Source organism: Acomys russatus, chromosome 17, assembly GCF_903995435.1.
Source record: "Acomys russatus chromosome 17, mAcoRus1.1, whole genome shotgun sequence".
NCBI classification, from domain to species: Eukaryota; Metazoa; Chordata; class Mammalia; order Rodentia; family Muridae; genus Acomys; species Acomys russatus.
Window position 1 is genome coordinate 45,721,960 of NC_067153.1, and position 19,468 is coordinate 45,741,427.

The following is a 19,468-nucleotide window of genomic DNA, read 5'->3' on the forward strand; positions in this document are numbered from 1 at the left end:
TTAAAGACGTGAGCCACCATATCATAACTGTAGCTCCTCTGTTAACACCTGCATTCATCTTTAGCATAACAAGCCATTTTGCACCTTAGCACAACTCACTCCATGATGGAAGCGCCATTTAGGCTATAAAACTCAGCACATAGACAGCACCACAAGCCAAAACTAAAACAAAGGCCTAATCCATCAAAGCCTGTAGTTCTAGAAAAGTCTGTAAATGTAGTAACCTTGCTTTTTAGCTCCTGTAGTTCTGATTTTGGCTAACTGTTCTTATTAAATGAAGTAGGTCAGGCTGGGCAGTGGTGGTGCACGCCTTTAATCCCAGCACTCAAGAGGCAGAGGCAGGTGGATTGCTGTGAGTTGGAGGCCAGCCTGGTCTACAAAGTGAGTCCAGGCCAGCCAAGGCTACACAGAGAAACCCTGTCTCGAAAAAACAAACGAGAAAACAAACAAACAAACAAATGCTCACACTGAGGGCTGGAGAGATGGCTCAGAGGTTAAGAGCACTAGCTGCTCTTCCAGAGATCCTGAGTTCAATTCCCAGCAACCACATGGTGGCTCACAACCATCTACAATGACATCTGGTGTTCTCTTCTGGCCTGCAGCCCTTACATGCAGGCAGAACACTGTGTACATAAGAAATAAATAAATGTAAAAAATTTAAAAAGAGCTCACACTGAGAAAATACTGTGCTGGGATCCCAAAGACCTAATATAGTTAGATGCTGGCTAATAAATAAAGATTTTCTATTGGTTTAAATCCATGTCCAAGTGTTGGTGGCTAACCCCCAACACTTCTGCCTCCAGGTTCCTGCCCTGTTTGAGTTCTTGTCCTGTCTTTCTTCCACGATGAACAGTAAAGTGGAAGTGTAAATTTTTTCCTTCCACAGTTGCGCTGGTCATGATGTTTATCACAGCGACAGTAACTCTAACCAGGTCTGAAATTGGTATCAGGATAGTCGGGTATCGCTGTGACAGACCTGACGTTATGTTATGGGGAGGATTATGGAAGGACTTTGGAACTTTGGGCAAGAAAAGCCATTGAGTGTTCAAAGCTTGGTGAGCAAGCCAGCAAGCAGCACCCTCCACGGCCTCAGCTTCAGAGCTTGACTCCAGGTTCCTGCTCTGTTTGAGTTCCTGTCCTGACTTTCATCAATGACGGTTGATGTAGGCTCAGTTTTCTTAACAAATTACAAACTTATTAACAGAGAGTACATCACTTATAACCCGACCAACCTAAATAATAGGAAAAGAAGATTAAAAATACAATAATGAAACCATAAGGATATCAGTTCTGAGGAACGATTCTCCTGGCATAATAAGGAGGATTTCTTCTGCTAGAACCTGGAGCAACCAGAACCCAGAACCTCAGCCAGAGCCCGGAGCCCCAAAGCCTTCCCTCGAGCGGTTCTCTCTATGAGCGTCTCAAAGTGGAGCAATGAACAGTCAAAACTATGCCCAGTCTCCAAAGGCCCTGCCTCCTGTTTTGGCTCACATTTATACCTCCTCTCAGAATTTGTTCAAGGATGTTTTTCAGCTGGTTAACAACTAATCTCCCCCACACAGTGGTTCGACTTCTAAGGGGATAAACATCACCTGCTCTCTCACATGTTTTTTTTTTTCACCACCACCCCCCCACTTGTGATCTAAACAAAAAATATGCCTATCTCTCCTTCAGGATGATGTCTTAGTTTGGGTTTTATTGTTGTGAAGAGACAGCATGATCAAGGCAACTCTTGTCAAGGAAAACACATACTTGGGGTTGCCTTACAGTTTTGGAGGTTTAGTCCATTATCATCATGGCGGGGAGCATTGTGGCGTGCAGACAGACATGGTGCTGGAGAAGGAGCTGAGAGGTCTACATCTGGAGCCTCAGGCAGCAGAAGGAGACTGTGTGTTAAGCTGGGTGTAACTTCAGCATATCAGACCTCAAAGCCCTCCTCCAGAATGACACACTTCCTCCAGCAAGCCACACCTACTCCAATAAGGCCACACCCCCTAAGAGTGCCACTCTCCATGGGTCGAGCATTCAGACAGTCTACGGGGGCCATTCCTATTCAAGCCACCACAGATTATGATGTGGAAGTGTAAGTCAAAGAAACTCTTTCCAGGTTGGAAGATGGCTCAGCGGTTGCTGGCATGGTGGTGGTGCATGCCTTTAATCCCAGCACTCGGGAGACAGAGGCAGGCCAGCATAGGCTACAACCTTAGTCCAGAACAGCCAGGACTACACAGAGAAACCCTGTCTCAAAAAATAAAAAAACAAAACAAAACCAACAACAAAGAAAATAATCGGTTTGACTCTTCAGCTGTATGGCACTACAAAATCCAAGAGGTCTAGACCTCCGGCCTTTGGCCCTTGGCGATAACTACACCCTTCCCCGGGAACAATGCTGCTTCTAAAACTGAAGCTCATACCCTCCTCTTCAGTATGGCTTTTTGGCCCCTTCCCCTCATTGCTCCTGCCCTCACTCAACTTATTTCTCCTTTTTTTTTTTTTTTTTTGGTTTTGTTTTGTTCTTTGTTCTTTGTAGACCAGGCTGGCCTCAAACTCACAGCGATCCGCCTGCCTCTGCCTCCCCAGTGCTGGGATTAAAGGTATGTGCCATCATGCCCCGCCTCCTTTCTCCTTATTATTTTTATATTTACCCTACCTCCTCACTCCTTAGAACTTTCCAAGGATAAACCGGGACAAATCAAAGTTCAACACCACCAGAGTTCATCCTGAGGAAAGTCTACTAGGCTCACTTACAGACTGTGGGTGACCAGAAACATGGATGATAGCTTCTCCATAGCTGCATAGATGGGTGGAATCCTGCTTCAATTGCGTGTGTGTGTGTGTGTGTGTGTGTGTGTGTGTGTGTGTGTGTGTGTGTATTCTACCACCTTCAAACTCCAAAGACCCTGAAGCCATGTGCAATCAGGGCACAACTGTACACAGATGGCTGGGGGATGGGGTGCCTAGAATCACAGGTGAAGATCCATCCACCCTCCCAGACCACTCTTCTATAAGAGGATGCCAACAGTCAGCAGGCCCTATCACAAGGGACTCTTATAAACAGGCACAGCTGACCTGTTAAGCATGGTGGCTGCTGTGTTCTATAACAATCTGGGCGGGCGGGGGGGGTAGAAGTGCTATCTGGAGTAAAGAAGTGGGGGTTGGGGGACAGTAGTGGGGCCACCAGAGACTCCTGGTTTTCATAAGGGAGAAACGAAGAAGGTGCCACACCATTTCCAGTGCTAAGGGTACTCCCAGCACCCCTGCAGGAGACAGAAGCTGGACCAGTTCTGTTCTGGGTCTGGTCAGTGCCCAGTGGATACCTTACTGTCCCTCTCCAGGCCACCCCTTCTCACCTGAGTAATTTGCTTCACAGTAGCAAGGGTGTTTGTCCCCAAACCAGTTTGTGTTTGTCTAATCCTCTCTCGCAGCTGGGAAACAGGAGAATACAAGGGAAAGAGTGTGGCAGAGTGGAGGCACCTGGGTCCTGTGGGAAAACCTTAATGAAGCCGAACTGGGCTGGAGAGAGAGCCCGCTGAGTTAAAGAGCTCTCACCACACCTCTAGAGGACCCGAGTTCTGGTCCAAGCTCCCATGTCACGTGGCTCCCCAGCTCTATTGGCCTCTACCATCCTCTACAGGCACAAGTCCATATATGTAAATAAATGAATAAATTTAAACATTGCTCACAATGCTGGGTGTGGTGGTGCGCACCTTTAATCCCAGCACTCACAAGGTAGAAGCAGGCTGTTCTCTGTAGCCAGCTTGGTCTGCATAGTCTACATAAGCCAGAGCTACACAGTGAGACCCTGCCTCCAAATAAAAAGCAACCCACACATTGGGGCTGGAGAGATGGCTCAGCAGTTAAAAACACTGCTCTTGAAGAGGGTCTGGGTTCAATTTCCAGTACCTACATGCTGTCTCACAACCATCTTTTGGCCTTGGCAGGTATGAGGCATGCTTATGGTGCCTAGACACACGTTCAGGCAAGCGTACACACACATAAAATAAAATAAGTCTGAAAACAAAACTTTGAGGGGCTGGAGAGATGGCTCAGTGGTTAAGAGTACTGGCTGTTCTTCCCAGAGGACCTGGGTTCAATTTCCAGCACTCACATGGCAGCTCACAGCTGTCTGTAACTCCAGTTGCAGACGAGCTGATCCATGCAGACAAAACACCAATGCACACAAAATAAATGATAACTCACTTCAAAATTTATTTTTCAAAGTTTAAAAGAACACAAACATTTGAAAGTCAAATTGTTAGCATACTGTTCCTAGTCTGCCTAGCAACCGATGATGTCAATACCTGCCTGTCACTAGGCCCCTGCCCAGGATATAAAAAGGGCAAATTCAAGCAGGGCTGTGGTGGCACACACCTTTAATCCCAGCACTTGGGAAGCAGAGGCAGGTGGATCTCTGTAAATTCAAGGCCAGCCTGGTCTACAGCCAGAACTACAAGAGAAATCCTGTTCCAAAAAACAAAAACAAACAAACAAAAAAAGGAGCAAACTCATCTCATCTCTTTCTCTCTCTCTTACTCTTAGTTTGTCTCTCTTACTCTGTCTCCCTCTGTCCCCCTGGGGCACCTCCCCCTTCCTTCTCGCCCCATGCTTCTACAATAAATCTTATACCATGTATGTTGTGTGGAGCATATTTAATACAGTGATTTTTACTTATCTTCATCTGTGGTGGCGCAGGCAATCCCAGCACTTGGGAGGCAGAGGCAGACGGATTTATGAGTTTGAGGCCAGCCTGATCTGCAGAGTGAGTTCCAGGACAGCCAAGGTTACACAGAGAAATCCTGTCTCCAAGAACAAAAAAAAACCATTGTGTTTGTTTGTTCGGGGGGTGTGTGTGGAGGTTTGAGAGAACATGTTTCTCTGTGTTCCCTTTGGCTGTCCTGGAACTTATGTGTAGACCAGGTAGATCTAGAACTCAGAGTTTCTCCTGCCAAAGGCATGCACCACCACAATGACTTAAAACAAACAAACAAACATTATCTTCTAAGATCTTATTTTTTGTGTCTGAGAGTTTTGCCTACTTGTATGTATGTATGCATGTATATAAGTGTGCACATCACATGCATGCCCGGTGCCTGAGGAGCCCAGAAGAGGGCACAGGATCCCCCGGAACTGTAATCAGAAGTGATTGCTAGCCAACATGGGGGTGCTGGGAACTGAACCCGGGTCCTCTGCAGGAGTACCAAATGTGGGTTGGAGAGATAGCTTAGCAATTAAAGAGTACTATCTGCTCTTCCAGAGGTCCTGAGTTCAATTCCCAGCAATCTTGGTTCATAACCGTCTATAATGGAATCTGAGGCCCTCTTCTGGCATGCAGGTGTACAGCAGATAGAGCATGCATCTACATAAATAATAAATAATAAATAATAAATCTTAAAAAAAAAAAAAGAGCAGCAAGTGCTCTTAACCACTGAGCCCTCTATCCAGCCTCTCTATCCCTCTCTCTTAAGGATTTTTTTTTTTTTAAAGATTTCTAAATTAGCCAATTGGGAATAGACTGTAAATTGAATCTTATCGAGGAAAAGCCAGCTCCACCTTGAGTTAGGGATAAAAAAACAAAAGTCACTGACACAGTGGCATATGCCTTTGAGTCTAGTACTTGGGAGGCAGAGGCAGGAGGATTTCTATGAGTTCCATTCCAGTCAGAACTACACAGTGAGACACTGTCTCAAACAAAACAACCCCACCCACCCACCTCTAAAAAAAGAAGTTATCTGGGCCATGTGTGCCACTGCTCCTGTGGCTGGGTTGTGGATGTGCCCCGCCCCCCTTTTTTTTTTTTTTTTTTTTTTTTAAGAAACTTGGACTGGAGAGGTGACTCAGAGGTTAAGAACACCATCTGCTCTTCCAAAGGTCCTGAGTTCAGTTCCTAGCAACCACATGGTGGCTCATAACCATCTATAATGAGATCTGGAGCCCTCTTCTGGTGTGCAGGTGTACATGCAGGCGGAACATTGTATAAATAATAAATAAAAAAAACTGCTGGGATGGGCATGGTGGCACACGCCTTTAACCCCAGCACTTGGGAGGCAGAGGCAGGTGGATTGATGTAAGTTCGAGGCCAGCCTGGCCTACAAAGTGAGCCCAGAACAGTCAAGGCTACACAAAGAAACCCTGTCTCGAAAAACAAAACAAAACAAACAAATAAAAACCGAAAAACAAAAACAAACGAACAACAAAAGAAACTGTCTTTCTGCTGCTTTCTCTTTGTTCTTGTGTTCCTTAGTACAAGACTGAGAATAACCATTTCCAACAATAGGATGAGGCAATCAAGGGGGCTAGCCATCCTCCAGACCCTGGGGTCCTCCTCCCCACCCCTCATGATGGGCACAAGATCAGCACGCCGTCTAAGGCGTGGTCAGGCCTGGTGGCACAGGGTCATAATCCAGGCTTACGAAGGAGGCTGAGGCAGGAGTATTTCAAATTCAAGGCCAGCCCAGATAAATTTAGTGAGGCCTTGTTTCAAAATAACACATTGATGCCTCCAGCTGTCTTTCAGCTTTTTGTACAGCCTGACACCAACAGATTCCATTGAGGCAGAGCTCGCTTTGTCACAGGCCACAGGGCTCCTGGTGCACAATACTGCAATAGAGCTAAGATCCAACCAGGGGGAGGAGCAGAGGGGCAGGGCAAGCCTCGGGGCTGACTGCCTCCTGGCCTTGTTTTCCAGGTGTTGTAACAGCCTCACATGAGGGCATGGCTGTCCCCCACAGCTGCCTGGGGCTCTGTCAATGGCGCAGACTGCAGCTCCCAACAAGGAGCACAGTGAGAATATGCTCCAAACAAAAAGGACGAGCAGCAGGGGTGGGGAATGGGAGGTAGGGGTGGGGTGGGGGGGGGGGGGGAGGGGGCAAGCCTTGAATCCCAGCACTCTGGAGGCAGAAGTGGGTGAATTTGTTTGTTCCAGCCCAGCCTGGTCAACAATGCAAGTTCTGGGACAGCCAGGGCTACACAGAGAAACCCTGTATTGAAAAGAAAAACAGGAGCCGGGTGTGGCGGTTCATGCCTGTAATCCCAGCCCTAGGGAGGCAGAGGCAGGCAGATCTCTGAGTTCCAGGCCGGCCTGGTCTACAAAGGGTGTCCAGGACAGCCAAGGCTACACAGAGAGACCCTGTCTCGAAAAACAAAAACAAAAACAAAACAAAAAAGAAAAGAAAAACAAATAAATAAAGAGGAAGAGAGAGATAGTAGAGTGGTTAAAAGACATGCATGCAATCCTAGGGCCAGAATTTTTCTTTTTCTTTTCCTTTTTTTTTTTCTTCTTTTTCTTTGAAACAGGGTGGTTGGTGGTGCATGCTTTTAAGCACATGGAATGCTGACAGGCCAGCCAGGACTAAACAGAGACAGGTCTCACCATGTAGTCTTGGATGGCCTAGACCAGGCTAGCCGGGAACTCACAGAGATCCACTTGCTTCTGGCTCCTGAGTGCTGGGATTACAGGTGTGCCCAGCCCAAAATAAAACAAATCTTGCCGGGCATGGTGGTCAAAGGCGGGAGGATCGCCGTGAGTTCAAGGCCAGCCTCTTTTACAAAGTGAGTCTAGCATAGCCAAGGTTACACAGAGAAATCCTGTCCCGAAAAACCAAAAAAAGCAAAAAACAACCAAAAAACCCAAATCTTATTAAAATAAAAAAGAAAGAAAGAAAGAAAGAAAGAAAGAAAGAAAGAAAGAAAATTGTGGAATTAGATCCAAGATTACTGTGGTCGGAGGCTTGCCCCTTTCCTACTCTCTTCAGATTACAGAGGTGTCCTGTGAACCCATAACTCTATCAGGAGAAGTCCACATAACGCCATATCCAGGTATTGCCAAAGCTCCCCAGGTCAGTCTCAGATAGTGTGAGTGGGAAAGGGCTTGGTTGGGAACCTTCATGTCCCTGTCACAGCCTCAGCTTTCTTCCACTCTCTACAGTTTGCACGCGTTCTTCCAGCCTGTAAGCTAGGACCTTGCTATTCTCGGCGGCTTTCGCCTGATTTTCTTGTGGTCTCATTAGAAGAAAGCCAGTTCTGTGGCAACCTCCCCCATCAAGTCCTGGTCTCCTCCTGCCCGTGTGCTATTTAGAAACAGCCACACCCGCTTCCTGCCATGGTTTCTTCCCACCTGGAGCTTGCCCTGGATGTCGTGGGTAGACAGACCGCCCAAATGTGAAGTTCATCTGGACTCAAGTCCACAGAGAGGCAGTTAGAGAGGCCAAAGGTTCTGGGTGCATTAGGGGGACTGATGGCCTGAGGCCTGAGGGAGCCTGTAAGCAGCCCTGTCAGGCCACTGCCAAGTGCAGACCGCAGGCAAAGCACTGGGAGGCATTTTAGAGATGGAAGAGGTGAGGGAGGGGGACAGGACCAACAGTCTGGCTGTCTCCGGAGGCCAACAAGTTTGGGGTGCAGGCTGCCCAGCAGTGTTATGAGTGACAGAGGTATGAGTTTTCTCTTCCATTAACCCAAACCTGGCTAAACTTATGCTCTCTGGCCAGTCCTGGATAACACAGGGCTGGGGGTGGGCGAGGGTGGAGGTGACACTGACCTCTAGAGGTACCTCAGGACTCCTGCCTGGGTGAGGAAGAGATGCTGGGTGCCAGGTGGGCTGCGCACAAGTCTCACTCCAAAAAGCTGGAGGGGTTGTGGAGTCCTGAGGGAAGACATTTAGAGCGGTTGGGTCAGAGATTTCTCTGCAAAGCCTTATTCTCCACCCCGCCCCCCCAAAAAAAAACAAACAACAGGGGGTTCTCTGTGTAGCCCTCACTGTCCTAGAACTCACTTTGTAGACTAGGCTGGCCTTGAAATCAGAGATCTGCCTGCCCCTGCCTCCTCAGTGCTGGGATTAAAGGAGCAGGCAACCGCCCCACTAACTCATAATCATAACTTTATTATCATAGCCTCGGTCTAGATGAGCACCCTGAAGACAACAGTGCCCCCATGTGGATGATCGAAAAACAGCAAGAATCTGATGTCTGCCTGGGTTCCACGGTGGCCATAACAAATGGGCAAAGAGCAGCCTTGGCCATCCTAGCCGTGTGACCTTCTCCCAGTAGCTCATGCAACTCTCAGTTTTGTTAAATTGAAAGATGGGAGGCCAGGCATGGTGGCACACGTCTTTAATCCCATCACTTGGGAGGTAGAGGCAGGCAGATCGCTGTGAGTTTCAGGCCAGTCTGGTCTACAAAGTGAGCCCAAGACAGCCAAGGCTACACAGAGAGACCCTGTCTCAAAAAACTTAAAAAAAAAAAAAAAAACAGCAAGTGCTCTTAAACACCAAGACATTTCTTCAGTCTCAAAATTAGAAAAAAAAATATTTAAAAGTTCAAGGTCATTTTTAGCTACTTTTACTGAGTTCGAGCCCAGTTTGGGCTACATGAGGCCTTGTCTCAAAAAATGAATAAAAAGTCAGACATGGTGGCGCACGCCTTTAATCCCAGCACTCGGGAGGCAGAGGCAGGCGGATCGCTGTGAGTTCGAGGCCAGCCTGGTCTACAAAGTGAGTCCAGGACAGCCAAGGCTACAGAGAAACCCTGTCTTGAAAAACAAAAAAACAAAAAAACAAAAGGAAAGAAAAGAAGCCTTACACACAAGATCTACTGGGCAAGACACAAGAGGGTGGCGGCCTCTGCTTTGGTGAGAAGCAGCAAAAAGAAGTGAGCAAGAGACAGATTTAGATTGGGGGTGGAGTTTTCCAGGCTGGAGATTGGGTAGGATTTCAAGGCAAGGCCAAGAATTTGCAGGTTTTTGAGCTCAGGGATTGGTGCAGTTCTGTGACCTTTCATCCTCCAGACAGATGTGCCAAGGGGAAACTGGGTTATCAGATCCGGCATGGTAGGAGGAGGGAGGACCTTTGCACAGATATCTCAGATTACAGTCCCCTGCTTTGTCAAATATCCTGGCCCCTATCTTCCCTTCCCTCCCTCTCTTACTACTGCCCTGCCCCCTAGCCCCTTCCTTCTTTTCTGGAGTTCCGTCTTTGGTTTGTAAGGTTGGCAGGTGTGTGCTTCTGCCTGCTAGGATGCTTTGAAGATACAGCATGGGTTCTCTGTAAAACAGTGTATGCGTGGAGTTGAGCAGAGGAGGTGGAGTGTAGGCAGGAAGGAGGCAAAGGAAGTAGAAAGAGATGCAAGAGCAGGTTGGTCTTTTCAAGATGGTTTTCCTGGGCTGGAGAGATGGCTCAGCGGTTAAGAGGACTGACGGCTCTTCCAAAGGTCCTGAGTTCAATTCCCAGCAACCACATGATGGCTCACAACCATCTATAATGTGATCTGATGCCTTCCTCTGGCCTGCAAATATATATGCAGGCAGAGTACTGTATGCACAGTAATAAATAAGTAAATCTTAAAAAAAAAAAAAAAAAAAGATGATTTTCCTAACACAGTTTAAACGGAGAGGACTTTCTAATTGAACCACCCGCAGCCTCACAGCTCCAAGGAACTGGGTCCTTTCTGGTTGGGGGCTGTGAACCTTCGCTGGGATTAAGAGGCATTTAGCAAGAGAGATTTGCGTTTTGGTTTGGTTTGTTGAAGGCCCCCTGTAGGATCTCAGTCCGAAACAGCAGACCGGCCAATATTACCTCTGAGTGCGCCCTTAACAGCATCCTTCTCTGTAGGAAATAGTCCCTGGTGTGTTTCTGAGGGTGATATAACACAGAGCTATAGTTTAGCTGTGGTTCCTAGGGTAGGGGAATTTGAAGGAAGAGAAAAAAAAAAAGTTAGGAAGGCTAAGAGTGTGACTCCTTACTTTCCCAGGGTGGGGTGGGAAACGGGGAGGCGCTTTACACCCCATGAATAGCGGCAGCAGTGGGGGTCCAGAGTCACGCTGTGTTTCAGATCATCACAAGCTGAAAATTAGTATCACGGGCCAGAAGGAAGTCATCAGCCTGGCGGGGTCCGTGCAATTAAGTCCTGGGCGAGCTTCGCAGCTTCCTCTTCCTAGTTAAGCGCTAGGCTCACAACAGGTGGCGCAATGCGGGCCGTTTTACCACAAGAGTTTTCCAGCCTGTTCCTAGGTGGCTCCTACAAGCAAGACATCCACGGGAGGTCTGAAAACAAAGCGCTTGTCCACACGGGGTGTGAGTCCATCTAGCGCAGGGAGAAGGAGAGTCTCGACACAAAGCCGTACCCCTGCTCTCTCATACTCTCCCTGAGTTCCTTGAAGCTTGTGATCCAAGCCAGGCTTTCATAGACTTCGCTCAGCTGGGCGTGGTGTTGGATGGCTCGGGGCGCCGCCTGCTGGCCGCAGCTCCGCTCGCAATCTGTTCTAGGCCTAGAACACCATCGGGATCGCAGGTTCTCACAGCATCTGTTCCCGGTATGGACTAACAGGACCCCACAAGGAGTCCGCTGTAAGTAAATCTTGAAAAACGAAAGTTGCTGAATGGCGGCTACTGTAAAAGGGCCTTAGGGAGGGGGATCCAGCCCAGCTGCTCTGACCCACCTAGGTCAACAGTGGTCTCTGAAGTCCACGCCCACGTTGCTCACTGAAACTGATGCGATCCATCTTGTAGACGTTTGCAACATGCAAAATGATGGTGTGTGGTTTCATTCTTACCTGAGACCCAGGACCCCTCTCATCGTCGTCCCCACTGGTCCCTTTTGCGACATGGTCTCATGGAGTCTAGGCTGGCCTCACCCTCTAGATGTATCTGAGAAAGACCTTACACGTAGGATCCTCCGCCCCTCACTTTCTGGGTGCTGAGATTACAGGTCTGAGCCCCATTTTGAGACCCTATTTCAACCAACCATCGACTCCTTGGCTATGCGACCAGGACTCCAAGCTTCGTTCATCACTTCATTTTGAAAACGGGACTATGTGGTGGGCACACGCCTTTAATCTCAGCACTCGGGGAGGCAGAGGCAGGTGGTCTAGAAAGTGAGTCCAGGTCAGCCAAGGCTACATAGGGGAATCCTGTCTTGAAAACAACAACAAACAAAAAGAAAAGAAAGAAAATGGACTATTTCTAACAACGCAGTATGGTGGGTATGGGATGTAAACAAGAAAATGCAGTTAAGAAAACCTGCAAGGATGAAGTGAGAGATGGACAGGATGAGAGGCGAAGTCCCCCTCCACCCCCTAACATCACAGACACTCTGTGGGATGCAGCGCTGGGATTATGCATGTAATGCAGTCAGAGGACAGTTCTCTCCTTCCATCTTTATTTGGGTCCTGATGAGAAAACAGGAGTCAGGACATCTTGCTGCAAAGAGCCATCCCAGTGGGCCTCCCTTGAATATTTTTTTTTATGCGTTTGGCTGAAGCCATAAGTGAGGCACCTTTGGGTATAAAGGCCAACGGTGCTGGGCACATGGTTGAGTTGGTAGAGTGTTTGCCTAGCGTCTTTAAAGCCCTGGGTTTGGGGGACTGGAGAGATGGCTCAGAGGTTAAGAGCACTGCTTGCTCTTCCAGAGGTCCTGAGTTCAATTCCCAGCAATCACATGGTGGCTCACAACCATCTGTAATGAGATCTGGTGCCCTCTTCTGGTGTACATGCAGGCAAAAAATGTAATAAATAAATTTTTAAAAGCAAAAGCTCTGGGTTTGATCATTATTCCTACATAAAACAGGCGTATGGGGCTGGAGTGGTTGAGAGCACTGCTGTTCTGTCAGAGGACCAGGGTTCAATGCCCAGCATCCACATGGCTGCTCACAACTATTTGTAACTCACACCAACATTTATGCAGGCAAAGCAACAATACATGTGAAATGAAAATAAATAATTTTTATATACCAGTTGTGGGGCTGGAGAGATGGCTCAGCGGTTAAGAGCACTGATTGCTCTTCCAGAGGTCCTGAGTTCAATTCCCAGCAACCACATGGTGGCTCACAACCATCTATAATGTGATCTGATGCCCTCTTCTGGCCTGCAGGCACACATGCAGGCAAATACTGTATACATAATAAATAAATCTCGCCCCCCCCCCACCCCCCCAGTTTTTCAAGACAGGGTTTCTCTGTGTAGCCTTGGCTGTCCTGGACTCGCTTTGTAGACTAGGCCAGCCTCGAACTCACAGTGATCTGCCTGCCTCTGCCTCCCCAGTTCTGGGATTAAAGGCATGTGCCACCACCACACCCAGCTAATAAATAAATCTTAAGGAAAAAAAAAAAAAGATGGACATGGTTGTCCATGCCTTTAATCCCAGCACTTGGGAGGTAGAGGCAGGGGGAGCTCTGTGAGTTCGAGGCTGGCCTTTTCTACAAAGTGAGTCTAGGACAGCCAAGGCTAGCACAGAGAGACCCTGTCTTGCGGGCGGGGCGGGGGGGGGGAGATAGAAAGAAAGAAAAGAAGAACTCAAAGTCATTCTTGGCTATACAGCAAGTTTGAAGCCATCCTGAGCTACAAAGACAAAAATATTAAAAAGCCAACAGTGAAGTGTACCCAGCTCCTGGGTGCCCAGCTCACTGCACGGGCCACTTGCTTTCCATGGAAACAGGTTCTGTTTACAGATAAAGACCTTTCCAAAATGGGAGAAAGACACAAAAAAACTTGCCAAAATGGGCAGGACCATGGCCCGACCGGATGAAACATGGTACTTATCTCCTAATGTAGAGGAACAACTGGCCACGGGGGAGAGGAGATGGAAGAAGAGGTTTTTGGTTTGGTTTTGTTTTGTTTTTTAGAATACTCAGAACCTATTATGGGAAAAGCTGTTGTGAGTGGCACACACCTGTTATCCCTGTGCGAGGGAAGTAGAGAGAGGTGGATCACAGGAGCTCATCGGCTAGTCAGCCTAGCTAATCAGCGAGAGACACCCCCCCCCCCCATCTTTTGTTGTTTTCAAGACAGGGGTTTTCTGTGTAGCCCTAGCTGTCCTGGAAAATATCCTGTTGTTGCCCTGTGTCATGGAGGTCCTGCAGCTTAGGTTCTGCAGGACTGGCCCCTTCACTTGCTCCAGCAGGTCACAGATGGGGTGGAAATTGGGGTGGGCCAACTCAGAGCGCGGAACCTGGGCCTAGCTGGAAGCTGAGTTGGTCAGCTCACCAGCTCTCCTGCTTCCACACCACGAGGGCAAGCTCTAGAGCAGTGCCTGGGCTCGCTCAGCCAAGGCAGCAACCGGCAAGGGGCGGGGCCAGCTCTCCAGCTCTCATGTGGTGGGGGAGGGGGGGTTCTACTGCGCGACCCAGGTGAGGTGCCCAATCTGCTCTCCAAAGTGCTGCAGCGGGTGAGGGGTGGGGCCAGATACCTGGAATTTTTTGTTGTTGTTGTTTTTGGTTTTTTTTTTTTTCTCCCTCCCCTCCCCCGCGCCCCGCCCCCCCCCCCCCCCCCCCCCCCCGCCACTGGTTTTTCGAGACAGGGTTTCTCTATGTAGCCCTGGCTGTCTTGGACTCACTTTATGTACCAGGCTGGCCTCAAACTCACAAAAATCCACTTGCCTCTGCCTCCGGAGTGCTGGGATTAAAAGCATGCACTACCATGCCTGGTGGCGGGGGAGGAGGAGGAGGAGGAGGAGGAGGAGGAGGAGGAGGAGGAGGAGGAGGAGGATTATGTGTATACCGTGCTCTGCCTGCATGTACACCTGCAGGCCAGAAGAGGGCATCAGATCACATTATAGATGGTTGTGAGCCACCATGTGGGTGCTGGGAATTGAACTCAGGACCTTTGGAAGAGCAGTGAGTGCTCTTAACCATTGAGCCGTCTCTCCAGCCCCTGGGGTGCTGTTTTTCATTTCTGTGTGTTATCACATGCTTAGGGCGTTGCTGTAGCTACAGGACGATCATGAGACCAAACAACCCCCAACCCTAAGAGATCAACTCACTTGTTCCAGTGTAGACAGTTATATACAGTGCTTGTGGGTTGGTTTGTTTGTTTGTTTTTGAGTAAAGCCTGTAATTCTAAAATGGAAAGGAAGAAATTAAAAAGATTGGCCAGGTGGGGCATGGTGGCACACACCTTTAATTCCAGCACTTGGGAGGAAGAGGCAGGACAGTCTCTGTGAGTCTGAGGCCAGCCTGGTCTACAAACTGAGTTCCAGGACAGCCAGGGCTACACAGAGAAACCATGTCTGGAAAAACCAAAAGAAAAGAAAACAAAACAAAACAAAAAGACAGATTGACGAAGCTGGGCAAACTAGCCCATGCCTATTATCCGACCTCTTTGGAGGCTGCAACAGGAGAATTGCTGTGAATTCCACACCAGCCAGCCTGGACTGTGGGGATCTTTTTTTTTTTTTTTTTAAAGACTATTCTTGTGTATATGTGTGCATGTGCACATGTCTGCCCAGTACCTAACAGAGTCCAGAAGACATCAGATCCCCTGGAGGTGGAGTTACAGGTGCTCGGAACCGAACTCAGGTCCTCTGGGAAAGTATCCAAAGTGCTCTCAATGGACCAGCCATCTCTCCAGGCCCTACAACGTCAGGTCTTTCCAAGTGACTGGAGAAATAACTGACTTACAATTCACTGTCTTCACTGAACACCTCATCTGTTCTTGAGTACCTCTGGAGCCAGGCAGCTCACCTCCTTACTGAGCTGCCCAGAGCCTGGCCAGGCTTCCAGGGTGAGGCCAGAGTCCCCTCCCAGGCATGGCTGTGGCTAGCTACTCTGGCTCCTCACCCCTCAGTGTTCACACTGAGCCCCGTGTGCAGATAAATCTAGGCTTATCAATGGGCATGCATAGGCTAGGCCTCCACTTTGGCTGTTTGTGAGCCTTGAGAAGTGAGATGGGACCACAGACTGCCCCCATGCCATGCTGCCCAGCCACCCAGTTCTATTCACAGCCTCTCCCAGTGAGTTTTGTGACCCCAATGAAATGGCCACCTCCCATCTGTTGAACGGCGTGTGCAGAAGTCTATGCTTGCAAGTGTGATATGTGTTGGTGAGTCACTTTTATTATAGCCCCCAGAATCTACAACAAGGAGGGGATTTAAAACCCTTTTCTGGAGCCAGAAGAATTTGCACATCCACCAAACACCAGAATGGGCTGTGGCAGATCTTCAGAGCAGTGTCCCAGGGCCTCTGCCCTTCCCTTTGGGCTCATGAGGCTGGGAGAGCCGGACCCCTCTCCCTCAGCATTTCTATCCAGACTCCTCAGAGCTCTGCTCCTAGCTCCAGCCATCTGTTTTCCATGGTCATCTTGCCTCCCGGGGAAAGGCAGTGATAATGCTGATGTAATGAGAGCCTGGAGGGTCCTCACAAGTACATCTTCATGGCTTCATGTGTCGTGGGGCAGTAGCGGGCATGTAGCTGGGCCAGCAGGGCCCTGGATGTGGCCTCTAGGTGTGTTCCCTGACTTTTCTTGTTCCACACGTGAAAAGCGTAGGTGGCGTTGGTCAGCCGGGCCAGCTCCTCGGAGCTGATATCTTCAAAGTATTTCCTCCAGTTCTGCCAGGGGATGGGATAGAAGGCCTCAGAGGGGAGGGCAGTGACTCCTCGGCAAGAGTGGCTCTCTTTCAGGCTGTGGATGGAACACCACTTCTTGAAGATGCGGGTAAGCAGTTGCGGGCCCTGGTGGCCCCAAATCCAACCATTGTAGTTGGCCACAAAGTCTTGTATGCACAGTGCCAAGAACTCATGTTTGCGCTCGAAGGCCAGGAAGGCGCCATTGAGGATGTATTGGGACTGGAAGCCCATCGTGTTGGTCAGTTTCCTCAGGTTCCTGAGGACAATGAAGTCGGTGTCCAGGTAGATGCCACCAAACTTCCAGAGGAGCGCAATCCTGGAGGCATCAGACAGGACTGGCAACAGGTAGGGCTCCCAGCTGCGCCGTGTCTTCAAGTACCAGGCTGCCAATGGCGTGCCCTGAAACAGCTCTTGTAGGTCCAGAGGTTGTATCAGGACATTGGGGAAGCATCTCAGAAGAGAGACGCCAAGGTTCCGGGGTAGAGCTGTGCTGTTTCTAGGCAGCCCTTTCATAAGCACCACCACCTGGGACTCTGGGTGTGCCCTGGCGGCTGACTCCACAGAACACATGAACAGAAAGCTGGGATTGGTCTTGTCTGATGTCTCTAGAAAGAAGATGTTGCCTGGCGCAGGGGGGTTAGGGAAGGCCGGCTGGGAGCAGGGGATGTCCACTGGCAGGCTATACTGCCTTCCTGGGTCCTTGGGGGCACTCACAGTGTGCCAGTAGATCATGACGGAGATTAAGAATGTGAACTTGAAGCTGATCAGAAGGAGGGCGCAGACCCGCTGCCTGGGGGTGCCCCTGAGCATCCGCAGCAGGCAGTCGGGGGCCTTAGACATGATCCCCTCCAGATCAGAGCAGGAGATGTCCATGACAATTGGTTCTGTAAAACATGAGCACCAGCATTCAGGTAGGCCGGCCTCGGGCATCCACGACCCTCGAGGAACATGTTTCCTGCCAACACCAGGGGGTTGCAACATCCGTTTCCAAAGCCTAGGGTCTGTTGGACCCGCGAGGCATAAGCTGCACCCTGGCCGGCTGGCTGCACATCTGCAGACTGGGGTCTATGCAAAGTCTTTTTTGCCTTGTGTGGTAAACTTGTGACTACCTGGGGACTAGTCCCTCACAGCGTGCAGTCAGAGTCTAGCATATGCAAGGACAGTCAGAAGCAAAAATTCTGCCACATACCATCCTCTACCTGACCAAGCCTGCCTCTCTTGGCCTCCTGGGGTGGTCCTTTGACCCCTCTGCTCCATGACCAGGTTGCTAAGTGCCTCAAACACATGAAGACCTGGGCTCAGGATTGCAGAGAGGTCTCGGTGGGTAAAACGTACACCATGAGGACCTGAGGTAGGATCCTGGGAACCAGGAACCGATGGAAAAGACAGGGACAGCGATATGTGTACCCCAACCCTGGGGAGGTAGAGATAGAGCGATACTTGGGGCCATGTGCTCTTTTTTCTAAGGATTTATTAATTAAATACATATTATTCATTTTATGTGCATGGGTGTTTTTCCCATTGCCTATTGAAGTTGTCAGATCCTGGAGTTATAGACAGTTGTAAGCTGCCATGTGGGTGCTGGGAATTGAACCTGGGCCCTCTGGAAGAGCCACCAGTGCTCTTAACTACCCTTATTTTATTTTATTTTTCTCGAGACAGAGTTTCTCTGTGTAGCCTTGGCTGTCCTGGACTCCCTTTGTAGACCAGGCTGGCCCCAAAGTCACAGGGATCTGCCAACCACAGCCTCCCGAGTGCTGGGATTAAAGGCCCAGCTACTCTTTTCTTTTTTAAAGATTTATTTATTTATTACGTATACAGTGTTCTGCCTGCCAAGAGAAGGCATCAGATCACATGATAGATGGTTGTGAGCCACCATGTGGTTGCTGGGAATTGAACTCAGAACCTTGGCCCAGCTACTCTTTTCTTTTTTAAAGATTTATTTATTTATTACGTATACAGAGTTCTGCCTGCCAAGAGAAGGCATCAGATCACATGATAGACGGTTGTGAGCCACCATGTGGTTGCTGGGAATTGAACTCAGAACCTTTGGAAAGAGCAGTCAGTGCTCTTAACCTCTGAGCCATCTCTCCAACCCCACCTGGAAGACTTTTTTAAGTTGGTCAGGATGGCCTTGAATTCACTATATAGACCAACCAGTCACTACATAGACTATTTGATTCACGATCCTCCTGCCTCAGCCTCCCAAGTGCTGAGATTGCAACTATGCCCCCATCATGCCCAAGTTCACGCATTTGCTCTTTCCATAAATACTGGCCATCTAACCAACAGTATCTCGCACACACAGACCCATTAAACCCTTCCAGGCAGCTGACAAGGGTCAGTCCTCATCTTTGCCTTAAGGATAAGGAAATAGACAGTCTATATCGCTCGTGGTGTCCCCAGGTATAAAGTGGCAGGATGTGGATGAGAGGGGTGTGTGTGTGTGTGTGTGTGTGTATGTGTGTGTGTGTGTGTGTGTGTGTGTGTGTGTGTGTGTGCTCTTACCACATTACCTCTTCCTGGGGAGAGAGCTGGTCCTGGAAGGAGGTGGCCAAAGGGGCGCCTGGTTCACTGGTGGAACTCAGCCCTGTAACCTGATATTAACAGCAGCCCTGGCCCTTGGTCACAGCATCCCTGCTGTATGTTCTAGGTTGCGTTCTCACCCCTCAGGCCCTTGGCTACTCCAGGGGGCAGCTACATCTTTTGTTTTGCTTTTCCCTTGATAGAGTTTCTCTGGGTAGCCTTGGCTGTCCTAGAACTCACTAGGTAGCGAAGGCTGCCCTCGAACTCACAGAGATCCACCTGCCTTTAGTGGAAGGAGGTCAAAGGACTAGACACAGGAGGTGGGTGCTTTGGGGAGCTGAGACTCGAGTCCCAGGACTCTTGGGATCTGCTTTTCCCAGGAGAGATATTGGGGGTAGGAGCCACTTAGATGGACTCTCTCCAGGTTAAAGAGTTATTGACCAGCCTGGGAAGTCCATGGTGAGGAGATGGGGGTCCTAGTAGCCTGCAGGCATCCTGGATATGTGCACTGGGTTAGGAGGTGATCTTCTGTGCCAACAGGAATATGGCCTGCCCTCTGATGCTCAGGCCTGCCAGCCCACCTGGGAAAGATAGAAGGTAGAAAGTGTCAGACAGC

The 19,468-nt window shown here is 49.2% G+C and overlaps 1 protein-coding gene across 1 annotated transcript; it reads right to left on the reverse strand.

Moving 5' to 3' along the window:
- Positions 1–15,829: 15,829 nt before the first annotated feature.
- A4galt (alpha 1,4-galactosyltransferase (P blood group)) lies at positions 15,830–17,199 on the reverse strand. Its single transcript, XM_051159410.1, has one exon. The coding sequence runs from the start codon at positions 17,197–17,199 to the stop codon at positions 16,117–16,119; it is 1,083 nt and encodes a 360-aa protein (XP_051015367.1). The 3' UTR covers positions 15,830–16,116.
- Between the last annotated feature and the right edge of the window lie 2,269 nt (positions 17,200–19,468).

Coding starts and splice junctions, on each gene's coding strand:
- A4galt (XM_051159410.1), bottom strand. CDS start 17,199: ATGGACATCTCCTGCTCTGATCTGGAGGGGATCATGTCTAAGGCCCCC.